Consider the following 16273-nt stretch of genomic DNA (forward strand, 5'->3'; position numbering starts at 1 on the left):
AAGGGTCTTCCTGACTCTGCTCTTCTCTCCCTGCACCCTCCATTCTGCACACAGCACCCAGAGGATAAGCAGAATTCATGTCACTTTCTTTCTAAAGCAGAGCTCATGAGTGTGTCAATTTCCTCCCCAAGCCATCCCAGTACCCAACGAAGTCTCTGCCCACATCTTTGCCTTCAACTGTCACCTCTCCAATATCAAAGTGGATGCTGCAGCTACACCAATCTTCTGAAACTTCCCCCAAAATGCCATATTCTTTTTTTTTTTTTTTTTTTTTTTGAGATGCAGTTTCGCTCTTGTTGCCCAGGCCGGAGTGCAATGGCACGATCTCGGCTCACTGCAACATCTGCCTCCCGGGTTCAAGCCAGTCTCCTGTCTCAGGCTCCCAAGTAGCTGGGATTACAGGCACGCACCACCGTGTCTGGCTAATTTTTGTATTTTTAGTAGAGATGGGGTTTCATCATATTGGTCAGGCTGGTCTCGAACTCCTGACCTCGGGTGATCCACCCGCCTCGGCCTCTGAAAGTGCTAGGATTACAGGTGTGAGCCACCATGCCCAGGCAAATGCCATATTCTTTTTATCTTCTAGGTTATAGATGCATGGAGCTCTGTTCTCCATCTATTACCCCTGGCTAGGTCCCATTCTCTGTCAGATCTCAGCTTCTTCACCCCTTCCTACACAAAACTTTCCAAGACAAGGTTGTGTGTTCCTCCTTGGGGCTCCCACAGGCTCCTGAAATTCCCTTATCATAGCAATGATCACACTGTATCATCAGTATGTGTTTACTTCCATTGTTTATTGAATGAATGAATGACTTCTTCATTGATTGATTCATTCATTTAATTAATCAACCATTTTAATTGATCAGTTACTCAATTAAATCAATACTCAAATCAATTAATCAATTATTAGTCAATTAAATCAATTAATCAATTAATTAAAGAATCACTTTTTAATGAATCACTTATTCTTTAATTAAAAGAATCAATAAATTGATTCAAAAAATGATTTATTGATTCATTCATTCAACACAATTTTTTTAATATGTAAAAATAGCTGTTCTCTTAGGTGCAATGACTGAGTGTTCTGTTCCTGCCTCGTTGGATAATCTCCTGCCAGAGATCATCTACAAGGGTCTCCAGAAAGCCTCCCTTCCTCTCTCTAGAGCCTCCACCAATTTCACTGGTACCGAGAAGCCCCATCTTTCCTCATAACCCCACCTCTTCCAGTTATGAAACCAGCCACCCCAGCTTGTACCTGTCACATGGATGTCCACCAGCTGGTAGGTGGAGCCCAGCCAATGGGATGAGGCATTCAGGGTCTTATCCAGAAAGACTTGCTCCACCAGGCTGGGGTCCAGATCGGAGGAGAACAATGCCTTGACAGTGACCAACATGGAGTCCATCCTAGGGACAGAGACCACAGGAATTCAGCCAGTACTCAGCATCAGCAGGGTCATGGGTTGCCATCTTTAAAGAGCCAAAGATCTAGAGGCAAGGTGGTGGTGGGGTGCCTAGCTGCCCCCACCCCCAGTCTAGAGAAGGGTCCTGATCAAAATGGGAGGCCTTCGGCTGGATGCAGTGGCTTACGCCTATAATCCCAGCACTTTGGGAGGCCGAGGCAGGCAAACTGCCTGAGGTCAGGAGTTTGAGACCAGCCTGACCAACATGGCAAAACCCCGTCTCTAATAAAAATACAAAACTTCACCGGGAGTGGTGGCACCTGCCTGTAGTCCCTGCTACATGGGGGAGCTGAGGCAGGAGAATTGCTTGAACCCAGGAGGCAGTTGCAGTGAGCCGAGGTCACACCACAGCACTCCAGCCTGAGCAACAGAGCGAGACTCCATCTCAAAAAAAAAAAAAGGAAGGCTTCTAGGAATTACATCTAGAAGCAATAACAGTAACAATAATCAACTTTTTTTTATAGATCAAGACCCCTAAGAAGTGACTTATGCATTCTTCATCATCACTCTGATGGTAGGTATTGTTAAAATTATCCCAATTTCTCCCACTTTTTCCCTCTTGATTTCTACTTTTTATTATATTTTATTTTATTTGTTTGAGATAGGGTCTCACTCTGTTACCCAGGCTGGAGTGCAGCCTCCTAGGGTCAGGTGATCCTCCCACCTCAGCTTCCCAAGTGGCTGGGACTACAGGTGTGTGCCACCATGCCTGGCTAATTTTTGTATTTTTTTGTAGAGACTAGGTCTCCCTATGTTGCCTAGGCTAGTCCTGAACTTCTGGGCTCAAGAGATCCGCCTGCCCTGGCCTCCCAAAGTGCTGGAATTACAGGCATGAGCCACTGTGCCCAGCCTACTTTTGATTTTATTTGTTTGTAATTTTTGTGGGTGCATAGTAGTTGTTTTTATATTTATGGGGTACTTGAGATGTTTTGATACAAGCATATAATACATAATAATCATCAGAGTAAAGGGGGTATCCATCCCCTCAAGCATATATCCTTTGTGTTACAAACAATCCAAGCATACACCTTAGTTATAGATTTAAAATGTTTAAAATGTACAATCAAATTATTTTTGACTATAGTCACCCTGTTGTGCTAGCAAATACTAGGTCTTATTCATTCTTTCTAGTTTTTTGTTCCCATTAACCGTCTCCATATCCCCAACTGAAATACAAAATCCTTGAAGTTTAGAAATATGCAAAGTCAGCCCTGTGTCCTGTAATCCTCCTCTTCCCAAGTATAGATATCTTTATTCCTTCATTCAGTCATCAGAGACCTGGGTTCAAATCCCAACTTTGACAGTTCTTGGGAAGTTCACTTTTCTGACCTTCAATTTTCCCATCTGCACCACAGGGATGATCTTTGCACTCAACTCATAGAGACTGTTGTCAGAATTAAATGAGAGGAGGCTGGTTGATGTTAAATATTATTATCGGGCTAATATTTTGAGTTCTACATCAGAACGTTACCTTTTCCCAAGTGTCCAGAAAAAAAAGAAGAAGGTGGATGTGGGGAGTTGGTGGCTCCATGAGGTTAATCCTCACTCCCTACCTTGAGGATTTATGGGAGGAGATGGTAGGATTAGCTAACAGGGATATAGGGGAGAATGGGTACCCCATTGGGGATGTCTAGTTCAAGGATGCTCAGAGACACAGCCACAAGCTTGGCCACTGCTTGTGACCTTCAGAACTTACGTCAAGTTGGTGACCAGGCAGTAGCGAAACGTGTCATGTAGTCGGCTGCCTTTGTAGAGTGTGGTGACCTAGAAGGATAGGTAGGGAGAGTGGGTGAGATGGAGATCTCTTGGGGGTGGAGGGGCCGCTGATGCCAGTGGAAAAAAACACAGTACTTGGAGCAAAGGGGACCACAGTTCAAATCCTAACTCTGCTTCTAAAGTACTGTGTGACCCTAGGCACACCACGCCCCATTCTGAGCCTCAGTTTGCCCATCTGGGAAATGGGAACGGTAGTCAAGAGAGCACTTTTGGAAACTGAGAGAGAACTCAGAATACGTAGTGAAGTGAAGCATTTGAAATGATCACTTAATAGACAAATCAGGTAGAAGAGGCAGAGAAGCACACAGGGCAGGGAAGACGGGAGGGGTGAGAGATGCCCTACCTTGTCCTGGATGTCCCTCAGCAGGGCGATGTACTCTGAGGACGTGGGGTCTGGATTACTGAGGTTCCAGTTGACAATATGGAAATGTATCTGGTACTTGCCCTGGATTGATAAATTCTGGGGTGCATAGCCTGGAGCCACAGAGAAGAAAATACAACCTATAGTGAGGAAATGCTGATCACAAAATGCAGAGCCAGAATGGTCCAAGGGTCCCCTGCCTACCGTCAGAATCAGTCAATTTCAGATCCACATGCTGGGCATTGCAGGAGCTCTTAGACGGAAAGTTGTCCCAAAGAGAGGGAAAACTGGAATTTTACACAGATTCTCCTGAGCTGAGCTTTCCTGCATGTGCTATGCAGTTCCCGCTTCTAGGAATGCATCCTTTTCATTTCCTGCAAAACTCTTGAAGCTCACACTTCAAGAGCCCAGTGAGAGGGAGCTCCAGCACAGCAGGAGCCCATGTCTGTCTTATTCATTACTGTGTCCCGGCACAGGGCCGGGTACATAACACCCTCCTCCAGGAAGCCCTCCTTGATTTACTACTCCTCTCAGCTCCCTTAGTATCCTGTTAGTAACAGCAGTGGGGTCTTTATTGTACCCTTAATTTGTTGTTCACCTGAGTATGAGTTTTTCAGAGACAGAAAAATGTGTCTTCCATCTCCAGACCCAGCACAAGGCTTGGGGCAGAACAGCCACCCATATATGTTTGCTGAATGAATAAATGAATGAATGAATGAATGAATGAATGAATGTGAGTTACAGCAGAGACTCTAATCTTTCATTTGCTCACTCATGCAATGATTCTTTCCATACCACGACGTGCTGATATACTGAGAACCGAGGGTACGGTGGCACTCGTAAAAGACTGTAATTTTGTTGAGCTCACAAGGTAAGGGGGAATCAGAAAATTTAATAAATAATTACAGTAGAGTGTGATAAATGTCAGCCTTGTGCCCACCTCGGAACTTTGGGACCATGTACAACAGGATTTCTCACCCTTGAATTTATTGGCATCTGGGGCTGGATCATTCCCTGGGGTGGGCGTCTCCTGTGCACTGGAAAATGGGCTACTGAACCACTAGATGCCAGTTGCACCCTCCTTCTCTGTCTGAGTTGTGATACCCAAAAATGTTTCCGTATATTGCCTAGAGTCTCCCGGTTGTGGGGGGCGGGGCGGAAGTGCAGAAGTGTCCCCTGGTAATAATCACTGACATAGAGGATCCTCATATAGAAGGCCCTGCTATCCTGTCCCAAAGGATGCCACGGCTCAGCCACTCGAGTTTTGAATTGAAATTCATTATGGATGAAACTGGGGAGGGGGGTGGGAATTATGCTAAGTGAAATAAACCAGACAGAGAAAGACAAATACTGCGTGACCTCACTTATATGTGGGATCTGAAGAAGTCAAACTTACAGAAGCAGAGAGTGGCATGGTGGTTATCAGGGGCTGGGGGCATGGGAGTGGTGATAGAGAAAATGGGGAGATGTTGGTCACAAAATACAAACTTTTAGTTATAAGATGAATAAGTTCTGGGGATTGAGTATAAAGCTTGGTGATTATAGTTAATAATACTGTATTGGCCGGGCGCGGTGGCTCAAGCCTGTAATCCCAGCACTTTGGGAGGCCGAGACGGGTGGATCACGAGGTCAGGAGATCGAGACCATCCTGGCTAACACGGTGAAACCCCGTCTCTACTAAAAAATACAAGAAACTAGCCGGGCGTGGTGGGGGGCGCCTGTAGTCCCAGCTACGCGGGAGGCTGAGGCAGGAGAATGGCGTGAACCTGGGAGGCAGAGCTTGCAGTGAGCTGAGATCCGGCCACTGCACTCCAGCCTGGGCGACAGAGCGAGACTCCGTCTCAAAAAAAAAAAAAAAAAAAAAAAAAAATACTGTATTGTAAACCTGAAATTTTCTGTGAGAGTAGATCTTAAGTGTTCTCTCTCTCGCTCTCTTTCACACAGACGCACAAAAATGCACAGTAACTACATGACATAATAGCAGTGTTAACTAATTTGATCATGCTAATCATTTCATAAGCTACACATATATTCAATCACCACATTATACATCTTAAATAGATATAATTGTATTTGATAGTTATACCGCAACCAAGCTGGAAACAAAAGTGAAGGAGAAAGAGACAATTTATGACATTAATTTGGTCAAAGAATTTCATGCTATTTACTCAAAATAATAGGAAAGATTCTCCCCTTGATGGTTTGGGGAAGGGTGGCCCCCAGCCAAGCCTTGGGCTGTTTTTTTTAGAGAGGAAAGGGAATACAACAGGGACAAATAATAGTCATGGTAGGCTAGGCACGGTGGCTCATGCCTGTAATCCCAGCACTTTGGGAGGCCAAGGCAGGTGGATCACCTGAAGTGAGGGGTTCGAGACCAGCCTGGGCAACATGGTGAAACCCTGTCTCTACTAAAAATGCAAAAATTAGCTGGGCATGGTGGCATGCACCTGTAATCCCAGCTACTTGGGAGGCTGAGGCAGGAGAATTGCTTGAACCTGGGAGGCAGAGGTTGCAGAGCCGAGATTGCACTATTGCACTCCAGCCTGGGTGACCGAGTGAGACTCCATCTCAAAAACAAAACAACCCACCAACCCCCAAAAAGTCACTGTAAATCCCAGTTCAGCCTGACACTCACCGTTGATGAAGAGGCTATCCCTGTCCAGGACATAGAAGCCCAGTTGGGTGACACCATGGGTCAGCTGACTCAGCTCCCAGTAAAGCTGCTGTATGTCCAGCCCAGGGCCCACAGGGTCAGTGTGGTAGGTGCAGGTGGTGTCCACGCCAGTGGCTGCTCCATTCTTCTCAGGCCTGGGGAGAGAGGCATTTGAGGACTCTAGAGAGGTCCTGGGACCTCTGCAGGTAGAGGGCAGAGGAGGGAGGAGCAGGGGAGGGCTGAGAAAGGGGTGGTCATTACTGGCAAATGGCCAGGAAGTGGTCTCACCTGAGGGAGATCAGTTGGCAACCCAAGTAGAAGGGGCCCATGCTGCTCTTCTGGAACAAGGCTCTGAGCTTGAGAGGAAGGAGGAAGAGGGTAAGCCGAGGAACAGAGGTTGGGGGTAGGATTTATCCCACCGGGAGCTGCTGGGACCAGGGTCTCACCAGGTGCTTCAAGACCCTCTCGGTGGAGTTGAAGGCAGCTGAGCCATTGCCCATGTCTGGTGAATACTGGAGATTGGAGATGGTGAAGTTGAGTGTGAGGGTCTTCAGGTGGTACCCCATGGCTGCAGGAGGAGGGGAGGAGAGATGTCTGCAACTGAGGGCTGGTCTGAGACTAGATCAGACTGCACTCATTATTAACCAGTGTGGCCATCCAAGTCAGAAGCTACGTATCTTCTCCCCTCCAAGTCACACCAATTCCCTTGGCTGCATATTCATCACATATATCCTCTAACTCCTCCCCTATCCCAGTTAAGGTCTTATTTTTTCTCACCCTGATTAGCACCCTGGCAGACTCACTGGATGCCCTATCTAAAGGACATTCTCTATACTGAACATGAGAAGAATCTTTCTGAAATGACGATCTCACTACGGCTGCCCCTGCTCTAGTACCATCCACAGCTCCTTATGGCCTTCAGTATGAAGTTCAAATTTCTTGACTTGGCATTCAAGGTCCTTCCCAATCTGGCTCCTGCTGACCTTTCAGTCTCACTTATCCATCTACTCTGGGTTAAGCTGTATGTTTCATGCAAACCAAATTCCTCTCACTTCTCCCTATACTCTATGCTGTTTCTGGCCACTGAGGCTTTGTTCATGGACTCCCCTCTTTCAGTTATACTATTCATACCCTATTTGCCTGAATCACTCTTACTCATCCTTAAAGACTCAGTTCAGGTGAAACTTTCTCCAGAAAGCCCTCCTCCTTTCCAATTATGCCAGGTGTCTCACCCCAAAACATCTGATATTATGATGGTCTATTTATTTCATAAAATTGGGGGGCTCTACGAGGGCAGGTGTCTGATTGAACTGCTAGTCTAATCTTTGAGGAGGAAAAATGGACCCCAGATACCTGTTGTGGCTTCTGACAGAGGAGGCAGGAATGTGGTGGCTGGCTTGGGAGCTGTGGAAGGAACAGTCCATCAGAGAGGAACAAAGCCCATCACCTAGTGGAAGAAGCTCCCCTGGGCTTCATCAGTAGTCCTAGCCAGGACAACCATTCACAGGTGGGCCATAAATGAGACTGAGGGAAGGAGTGACTGTGTGAGTGGAGGAGTGAACAAGACTGTGAGTGAAATTAACCCAAGAGAGTGGGGGTGGGGGTGAACAAGAGAAAGGTTAAACAAAGAGGATAGGTGGATGGGTGGGCAGGAAAATGGAAGGGATCAATGAATGGGCAGAAGGTGCAATGTACAACTGGAGGGTCAAAAGAGAAGGCAAGATAGATAAGAACGAGGAAGAGAAGTTGGAGAGATGAAAGAAGGAAGGAAAGGAAGAAGAACAAACAGGTTAATTGGGCAGGAGGATGGGTAGACATATGAATGGATAGATGGATAGATGGATGGATGGATGGATGGATAAGTGAATGGGTAGAAGGATGAATTAACTGAAGGACAGAAGGAAGGAAGGACAATTGGGTGAGTGAGAAGAAGGGTGAGCGGAGAGATGGCTGGGTGGATAGATGGATGGATGAAAGGACGGAAAGAAGGAAACAGGTGAATGAATACGAGGATGGATGGATGGTTAGAAGGATAGAGAGAAGGACAAACAGGTGAATGGGGAGAAGGATGAATGGATGGAAGATGGATGGATGGATAAAAGGACAGGTGGAAGGAAGGACAAGCAGGTGAATGGGCAAGAGGTTGAGTGGGTGGATGGGCAGATGGATGAATGGATGGAAGGACAGAAGGAAGGAGAGACAAGCAGATGAATAGGCAGGAGGATGGATGGAGAGATAGATGGATGGTTGGAAGGACAGAAAGAAGGACAAACAGGTGAATGGGGAGAAGGACAGATGGATGGATGATGGATGGATGGATGGTTGGAAGGACAGAAAGAAGGACAAACATGTGAATGGGGAGAAGGATAGATGGATGGATGATGGATGGATGGATGGGTGGATGGATGGATAAAAGGACAGATGGAAGGAAGGACAATTGAGTGAATGGAGAGGAGAATGGCTGGAGAGATGGCTGGCTGGGTAGAAGGATGGATGGAAAGACAGAAGGAAACAGGTGAATGAAGAGGAGGATGAATGGAAAGATGGATGGATGGTTGGAAGGACAGAAAGAAGGACAAACAGGTGAATAGGGAGAGGGTGGATGGATGGTGGATGGATGCAGAGATGGATAAAAGAGCAGACAGAAGGAAAGACAAGCAGTGAATGGGCAGGAAGATGGGTGGATGGATGGACAGAAGGAGAGAAGGAAGGAGGGGCTAGCAAGTGAATGGGCATGATGGGTGGGTGGTGGATGAGTGGATGGATGGATGGATGGATGGATGGATAGATGTATAGAAGGACAGAAGAAAGGAGGAACAAGCAGGTGAATGGGCAGGATGATGGGTGATGGATGAAATAGATGGATAAAAGGACAGATGGAAGAAGGATGAGGAGGTAAATGGTCAGGAAAATGGGGTGGATAGGTGGATGGATGGATGGGTGAATGGATGGATGGATAGAAGGAAGGATGGTGTCTGAGAGATGACTGGAAGGATAGAAAAATGGATGGCTGGAAAGATAGATGAGTGGATCACTGGATGAGGCAATGGGCAAATTTAGCCAAATTCACTTGAGTAGCCAGCAGAGTTTGCAGCTTGACCATGAAGCCCCTGCTGGGGCACTTGGAGGAGATTTTGTTATCAGGAGGTATGGACTAACAAGGTCATCATCTGACCTTAACCTCGATCCCTGTAGGGAATGCTTGTTCAAACTTCTTCTTCTAACCCAGAGGGGCGTGGAAAATTCACAAAGCCAAGACTATGGCTGCAGGTCTAAAAACAGGCCAAGGACTCAGCATTCTTCCTCCCACTGAGACGTTGCCCCTCACCACCTCAGGGGACCAGCCCGAATTTGGGGCAAGCTTCCTTTATGAATGAGGAGAAAAGCTTGAACCAAGACCCATGGAGATTGAAATGGGCACTGGATTCAAAGACACGTACTTGTAGGAGGCTCATCTGGACCAGGTTCATTGTAACCTAGAAACAAAGAGGTCACACATAAGAGGAGGTGGTCGAGCCGACCCAGACACTCCATGCCTTTGTCCATAAGGGGCGCCTGCCTGGATGCCTTTCCCTTTGTGTATCTAGAGATGATGGATACATTTATGTATCATCTAATATTTGACTTAAATGTGTTCACCACTAGAAAGAATTTCCTGATATTTCAATTAGCACTGACCTTCCCTACTCACGTCTCTAGCATGCCTCCAGTGAGAGGCTGTCATTATCTTTGTGTTCACAAGTCTATCCTCCTGTCCATCCACGCCCCCCGCCTCCCCTTCCAGGCCTCCTCCAATCTATTCCTCCACCCAGTGAATGTTTATTAAGGGTTTTCTATGTGCAAGCCTCCCTTTACATTTGGGGAATAAAGGGTAGAATAAAACAATCTCTGCCCCTCTGGAGATTACATTAGGACAGGATGCACACGTAACCTATCTCTGTCCCTGGGGCCAGGCACAAGACCTGGTTAATAGTAGCTGCTTGGTAAATCTAAATGAAGGAACAAAATGAAGCATAGAAGCTGTGCAGTTTACAAGGGGGAACAGCTCCCAGCAACAGCCAAGTCGAAGGGACTGTGTGTCAACTCAGATCATCAAGACGCAACCTGCACCTGTGTGTTTATCACAGCACTATTCACAATAGCAAAGATGTGGAATTAACCTACGTGTCCATCAACAGATGAATCGATACAGGAAATGTGGCATGTATGCACAATGGAACACTATTCAGCCGTAAAGAGAAATAAAACCACGCTGGTGAGGTTGCAGAAAAAAAGGAGTGCTTATACACTGTTGGTGGGGGTGTAAATTAGTTCATCCACTGTGGAAAGCAGCGGGGCGATTCCTCAGAGAGCTAAAAACGGAACTACCATTCGACCCAGCAATCCCATCACTGGGTATATGCCCAAAGGAATATACATTTTTCTATCACAAAGACACATGTTCATTGCAGTACTATCCACAATAGCAAAGACGTGGAATCTACTTAAATGCCCATCAATGATAGACTGGATAAAGAAAATGTGGTACATATACACCATGGAATACTATGCAGCTATAAAAAAGAATGAGATCATTTCCTTTGCAGGAACATGGATGGAGCTGGAGGTCATTATCCTTAGCAAACTAATGCAGGAACAGAAAATCACTTATAAGTGGGAGCTAAATGATGAGAACACATGGACACATAAAGGGGAACAACACACACTGGGGCCTACCTGAGGGTGGAGGGTGGGAGGAGGGAGAGGATCAGAGAAAATAACTAATGGGTACTGGGCTTAATACTTGGGTGATGAAATAATCTGTACAACAAACCCCTGTGACACGAGTTTAACTATATAGAAAGCCTGCGCCTGTATGCCTGAACTTAAAAGTTAGAAAAAAAGAATGAATCCATGTCTTTTGCAGCAACATGGATGAAACTGAAGTTACCTTAAGTGAAACAAGTCAGACACAGACAGGCAAATATCACATGTTCTCACTCATAAGTGGGAGCTAAACAATGTGTGGACAAGAACTCAGAGAGGGGAATGACAGATAAAGGAGGCTTGGAAGGGTGAGGGGGTAGGAGAGGGGTGGGTGATGAGAAACGACTTAATGGATACAATGTATGTTATTGGAGTGGTGGATACTCTGAAAGCCCTGACTTCCCTACTATGCAATCTATACATGTAACAAAATTGCACTTGTACCCCAGAAATGTACACAGACAATGAGGATGATGATGATGATAGTAATTATAACAATAAAGAACATCAAGAACCAGACCAGCCAAGAACTTAGCATGGGCATGAGCAAGTCCCTTCCCCTCTCTGTGCCTCAGTTTCCCTCTTTGCTAAAATAAGAGTAATGAAAGTCCAGGATGTCTCTCCACATCCTGGTTCCTACCTAAAGGTACCTCATATAAGTGATATGGGGTGCCCACCTCATGGGGTCATGATGAGCACTGTTCTTGGGTTGGTGGTGGAGGGGATGAAAGGGGAGCTATTTTATCAATTCTCCATGGTCATGCTTTGCCTCTCAGAACCCCAGTTAGGGGATGCCTTCTTAAATGTCTTTTCCTGAGTTCTAGACCAGTGCTGAGGCCCAGTGTGCCTGAAGCTTAGATCCCCTAGATCTTCCTGGTATAGGGGCCTCACGTAGGAGAGAAGCCCATCCTTCCTCAATGGTAAGGAGAAAACAGGGAGGGGGCCGGGCGCGGTGGCTCACGCCTGTAATCCCAGCACTTTGGGAGGCCGAGGCGGGCAGATCACAAGGTCAGGAGATCGAGACCACGGTGAAACTCCGTCTCTACTAAAAATACAAAAAATTAGCCAGGCGTGGTGGCAGGCGCCTGTAGTCCCAGCTACTCAAGAGGCTGAGGCAGGAGAATGGCGTGAACCCGGGAGGCGGAGCTTGCAGTGAGCCAAGATCGCGCCACTGCACTCCAGCCTGGGCAACTGAGTGAGACTCCATCTCAAAAAAAAAAAAAAAAAAAAGAAAACAGGGAGGGAAAATGTGTTTGTTTTGTTTTGTTTTGAGACAGTCTTGCTCTGTCACCAGGCTGGAGTGCAATGGTGCAATCTCGGCTCACTGCAACCTCCGCCTCCTGGGTTCAAGCGATTCTCCTGCCTCAGCCTCCCGAGCAGCTGGGACTACAGGCGTGTACCACCACACCCAGCTAATTTTTGTATTTTTAGTAGAGACAGGGTTTCACCATGTTGGCCAGGGTGGTCTCAATCTCTTGACCTTGTGATCTGCCTGCCTTGGCCTCACAAAGTGTTGGGATTACAGGTGTGAGCCACTGTGCCCAGCGGTAAATGTTTTTTGTCCCCCAAGTGCCCCCACCAGGAAGACTCTTCTGTGAGTTAAACATGTAGAGTGGATCATAGCACTGAATGCTGACAAGTGGAGCTCATATCCTGGTTCCATCACCATCAAGGTAAATTGCTTAACCTGTCTAAGCCTCAGTTTCTTCATCTGTAAAATGGGATTAATCAAAGTCCAACCTTGCATGGTGGTTATGGGAGGGTCAGTGGTAACACCAAGACTTGAACCCCAAGTCTTTCCCTAGAGAACCGGCAAACAGACACCCTCCTGGGCTGCAGCGGGGGTTGGGGGTTGAGGCAGGGAGATGGGGCTGTGAGATGCTCACCGTTAAGATAGAGGCTGTCTTTGTCCAGAAAGTAGGGGCCCAGCCGGGTGATGCCGTGGGTCTGCTGGCTCAGCTCATGGAACACCTGCTTGATAGGCAGACCTGGGCCACTGAGGGGCTGCAGGTAGGTGCAGAGGATGTCCACCTGTGTCTTAGCGCCGTTCTTCACAGACCTGAGGAGGGAGAGGTGCACCTTTTGGGGATGAAGGTCACCTGGCACCTCTCCACTTGTGGTCACTGTCACTGCACAACTCACAGTCCATATTTTGGTCTCATTGACAATTTGCAGTTTCTCCACCTGGCCTTATCTATCATCTCAGGATCTCTGCACTTGCTGTTACTTTTGTCTGGAAGCTTCTCCCCATTTCTCCTTACCTGGATAACTTCCCGGTCATCCTCCAGGTCTCAGCTTAGAGGACTCCCTCCTCCTCCTCCTCTTCCTTCTCCTTCTCCTCTTCTTCCTCCTCCCCCTCTTCGTCCTCCTCCCCCTCCTCCTCCTCCTCCTCTTCCTCCTCCTCCTATCTTCCTAGGCAATTCCTAGGCAAGGTCAGGAGCCTCCTCTGGGTCCCACAATCCTCCACTCTTCCCCTGTCACTGCCCTGATCACCCTCTATGTAATCATAAATTATTTGTTCCTGTATCTACCAGAACATGGTCTCCACGAAGGAGGAAAAGAACCAGTTTAGCTTACTCTTATTGTATTGAAGCCCCAGAACCTAGCATCCCTTGACAACTCCCTGCAAAAATCGAAGTCCTAATGAATGGAGAAACAAAATATAGCATTTACATACAAGTGGAATATTATTCAGCCCTGAAAAGGAAGGGAATTCTGACACATGCTACGACATGGATGAACTTTGAGGACATTATACTTGATGAAATAAGCCAGTCATACAGTATAAACCGGGACATATACCATATGATTCCTCCATTCATAGAAGGTCCTTAGAATCATCAGATTCACAGAGACAGAAAGTAGAACGGTAGGTGCCAGAGGCTTGAGGAGGGGGATGAGGAGTGAGTACTTCATGGGGATGGAGTTTCAGTTTGGGAAGATGAGAAAGTTCTGGAGATGGATGATAGTGGTGATGGCTGCACAGTAATGTGAATGTGCTTGATGCCACTGAACGGGAAATATGGCTAAAATGGTAAATTTAATGTGATGTGTATGTTACCACAATTTAGGAAAAAAAAAATCCAGGCTGGGCACAGGGGCTCACACCTATAATCCCAGCACTTCGGGAGGCTGAGGCGGGCGGATCATCTGAGGTCGGGAGTTTGAGACCAGCCTGACCAACATGGAGAAGTCCCATTTCTACTAAAAATACAAAATTAGCCGGATGTGGTGGCGCAAGCCTGTAATCCCAGCTACTCAGGAGGCTGAGGCAGGGGAATCGCTTGAACACAGGAGGCAGAGGTTGGCATGAGCCGAGATCATGCCTGGGCAACAAGAGCAAAGCTCCATCTTAAAAAAAAAAAAATCTAAGTCCTCCAAGGCCCTTCAACCCTGCTGATGTCTTGGGTCTCATCCTCTCTCTCTTTCCTTCTTGCTTTCTCTCTGCTCCAGCCACACTGGCCTCTTTGCTGCTTGTAGAACGTGCCAAGTTCATTTGCACCTCAAGACCTTTTCTCATGCTGTTCTCCCTGCCTGGAACAGTTTTCATGGCCATTTCGGACACAGCCCAAGATTCATCCTGGGTAAAGTTGCTCTTCCCATCACTCGCTATTTATTTATGCTTCGTATCACTTTACCCCATTTGAAGCCACTTTACTTAGACATTTATGTTCCTGTTTAGCATCTGTTCTCCACTGGGTGAGGGCAGGGATGGCATCTGTCTTATAACTCTAGTACCCAGCACCTGCCTCAGAGGAGCAGTGCCATGGGCATCAGTTGAATAAAAATATAAATGGAGAAGTAAATAGTAAATACCAAGAGAGTGCAAACTGACCCAAAGAAGTCAAGTTGGCAAGGATGCAAGAAAAGGAAACTCTTATACATGGTTGGTGGGAATGGTAGAGGAGTGGTGCCATGGGCATGGGTTGAGTAAAAATATGAATGGAGAAGTATCTAGTGAATACTAAGAGAGTGCAAAGTGACCCAGAAAAGTCAAGTTGGCAAGGATGCACGAAAAGGAAACTCTTATATACTGTTGGTGGGAATGTAAATTAGTACAACCTTGAATGAAAAACAGTATGGAGAGTTCTCAAAGAACAAAAAAAATTAGAACTACCATTTGACCCAGCAATCCCACTGTTGGAGATCTACCCAATGGAAAAGTTTTGGAAATAAACAGTGGTGATGGCTGCATGACATTGTGAATATAATCGACGTCACTGAATTGTACATTTAAAAATGGTTAAAATGGCAGATTTTATGTTACATGTATTTTTGCCACAATATAAAAAATTAATAATGTGATTTAAAAAAATAGATGCAGAAAAGGACCCTCTGAGAATAGCTCAACCTATATATAGCTAAAGGAAATGAGTCCAGATGTGGTGGTTCATGCCTGTAAAATCCCAGCACTTCGGGAGGCCGAGGCAGGTGGATCACTTAAGGCCAGGAATTAGAGACTAGCCTGGATAACATGGCAAAACCCCTTCTCTACTAAAAATGCAAAAAAATTGGCCGGGCGCGGTGGCTCAAGCCTGTAATCCCAGCACTTTGGGAGGCCGAGGTGGGTGGATCACGAGGTCAGGAGATCGAGACCATCCTGGCTAACACGTGAAACCCCGTCTCTACTAAAAAAAATACAAAAATTAGCCGGGAGTGGTGGCGGGCGCCTGTAGTCCCAGCTACTCGGGAGGCTGAGGCAGGAGAATGGCGTGAACCCGGGAGGTGGAGCTTGCAGTGAGCTGAGATCCGGCCACTGCACTCCAGCCTGGGGGACAGAGCGAGACTCTGTCTCAAAAAAAAAAAAAAAAAAAAAAAAAAAAAAAAAAAATTTAGCCTGGTTTGGTATTGGGCACCTGTAATACTTGCTACCTGGGAGGCTGAGGCAGGAGAATCACTTGAACCCGGGAGGCAGAGGTTGTGGTAAGTTGAGATCGCACTGCTGCACTCCAGCCTGGGTAGCAAAAGCAAAACTCCTTGGGAGGTTGAGATACAAGAATTGCTTGAACTCAGGAGGCAGAGTTTGCAGTGAGCCGAGATTGCACCACTGCACTCCAGCTTGGGTGACAGAGTCTCACTGTGTCTCAAAAAAAAAAAAAAAAAAAAAAAGAAAAGAAAAGAAAAGAAAAAGAAATGAAACCTGTATCTTAAAGAGATAGCTGCACTCCTATGTTCATTGTAGCACTATTCAAAATAGCCAAGATATAGAAACAAGCTAAATGACCTTCAGTGGATGAATGGATAAAGAAAATGTGGCATACACATATACAATGAAAT

General features: G+C 46.5%; 1 protein-coding gene across 2 annotated transcripts in view; it reads right to left on the minus strand.

The window, feature by feature from the left end:
* MUC16 (mucin 16, cell surface associated) overlaps window positions 1-16273 on the minus strand; it is a 172096-nt gene that overhangs the window by 11174 nt on the left and 144649 nt on the right. For both annotated transcript variants that reach the window (XM_065535782.2, XM_074025726.1), the window contains 9 exons: window positions 12883-13055; window positions 9691-9726; window positions 7604-7654; window positions 6697-6818; window positions 6539-6606; window positions 6233-6405; window positions 3580-3710; window positions 3157-3224; window positions 1256-1404 (listed from right to left, as the gene is read on the minus strand). In XM_065535782.2, coding sequence (XP_065391854.1) covers window positions 1256-1404; window positions 3157-3224; window positions 3580-3710; window positions 6233-6405; window positions 6539-6606; window positions 6697-6818; window positions 7604-7654; window positions 9691-9726; window positions 12883-13055 — 971 coding nt within the window. The remainder of the gene's footprint in view (window positions 1-1255; window positions 1405-3156; window positions 3225-3579; window positions 3711-6232; window positions 6406-6538; window positions 6607-6696; window positions 6819-7603; window positions 7655-9690; window positions 9727-12882; window positions 13056-16273) is intronic.

This window comes from Macaca fascicularis, chromosome 19 (genome assembly GCF_037993035.2).
Source record: "Macaca fascicularis isolate 582-1 chromosome 19, T2T-MFA8v1.1".
Lineage (NCBI taxonomy): Eukaryota > Metazoa > Chordata > Mammalia > Primates > Cercopithecidae > Macaca > Macaca fascicularis.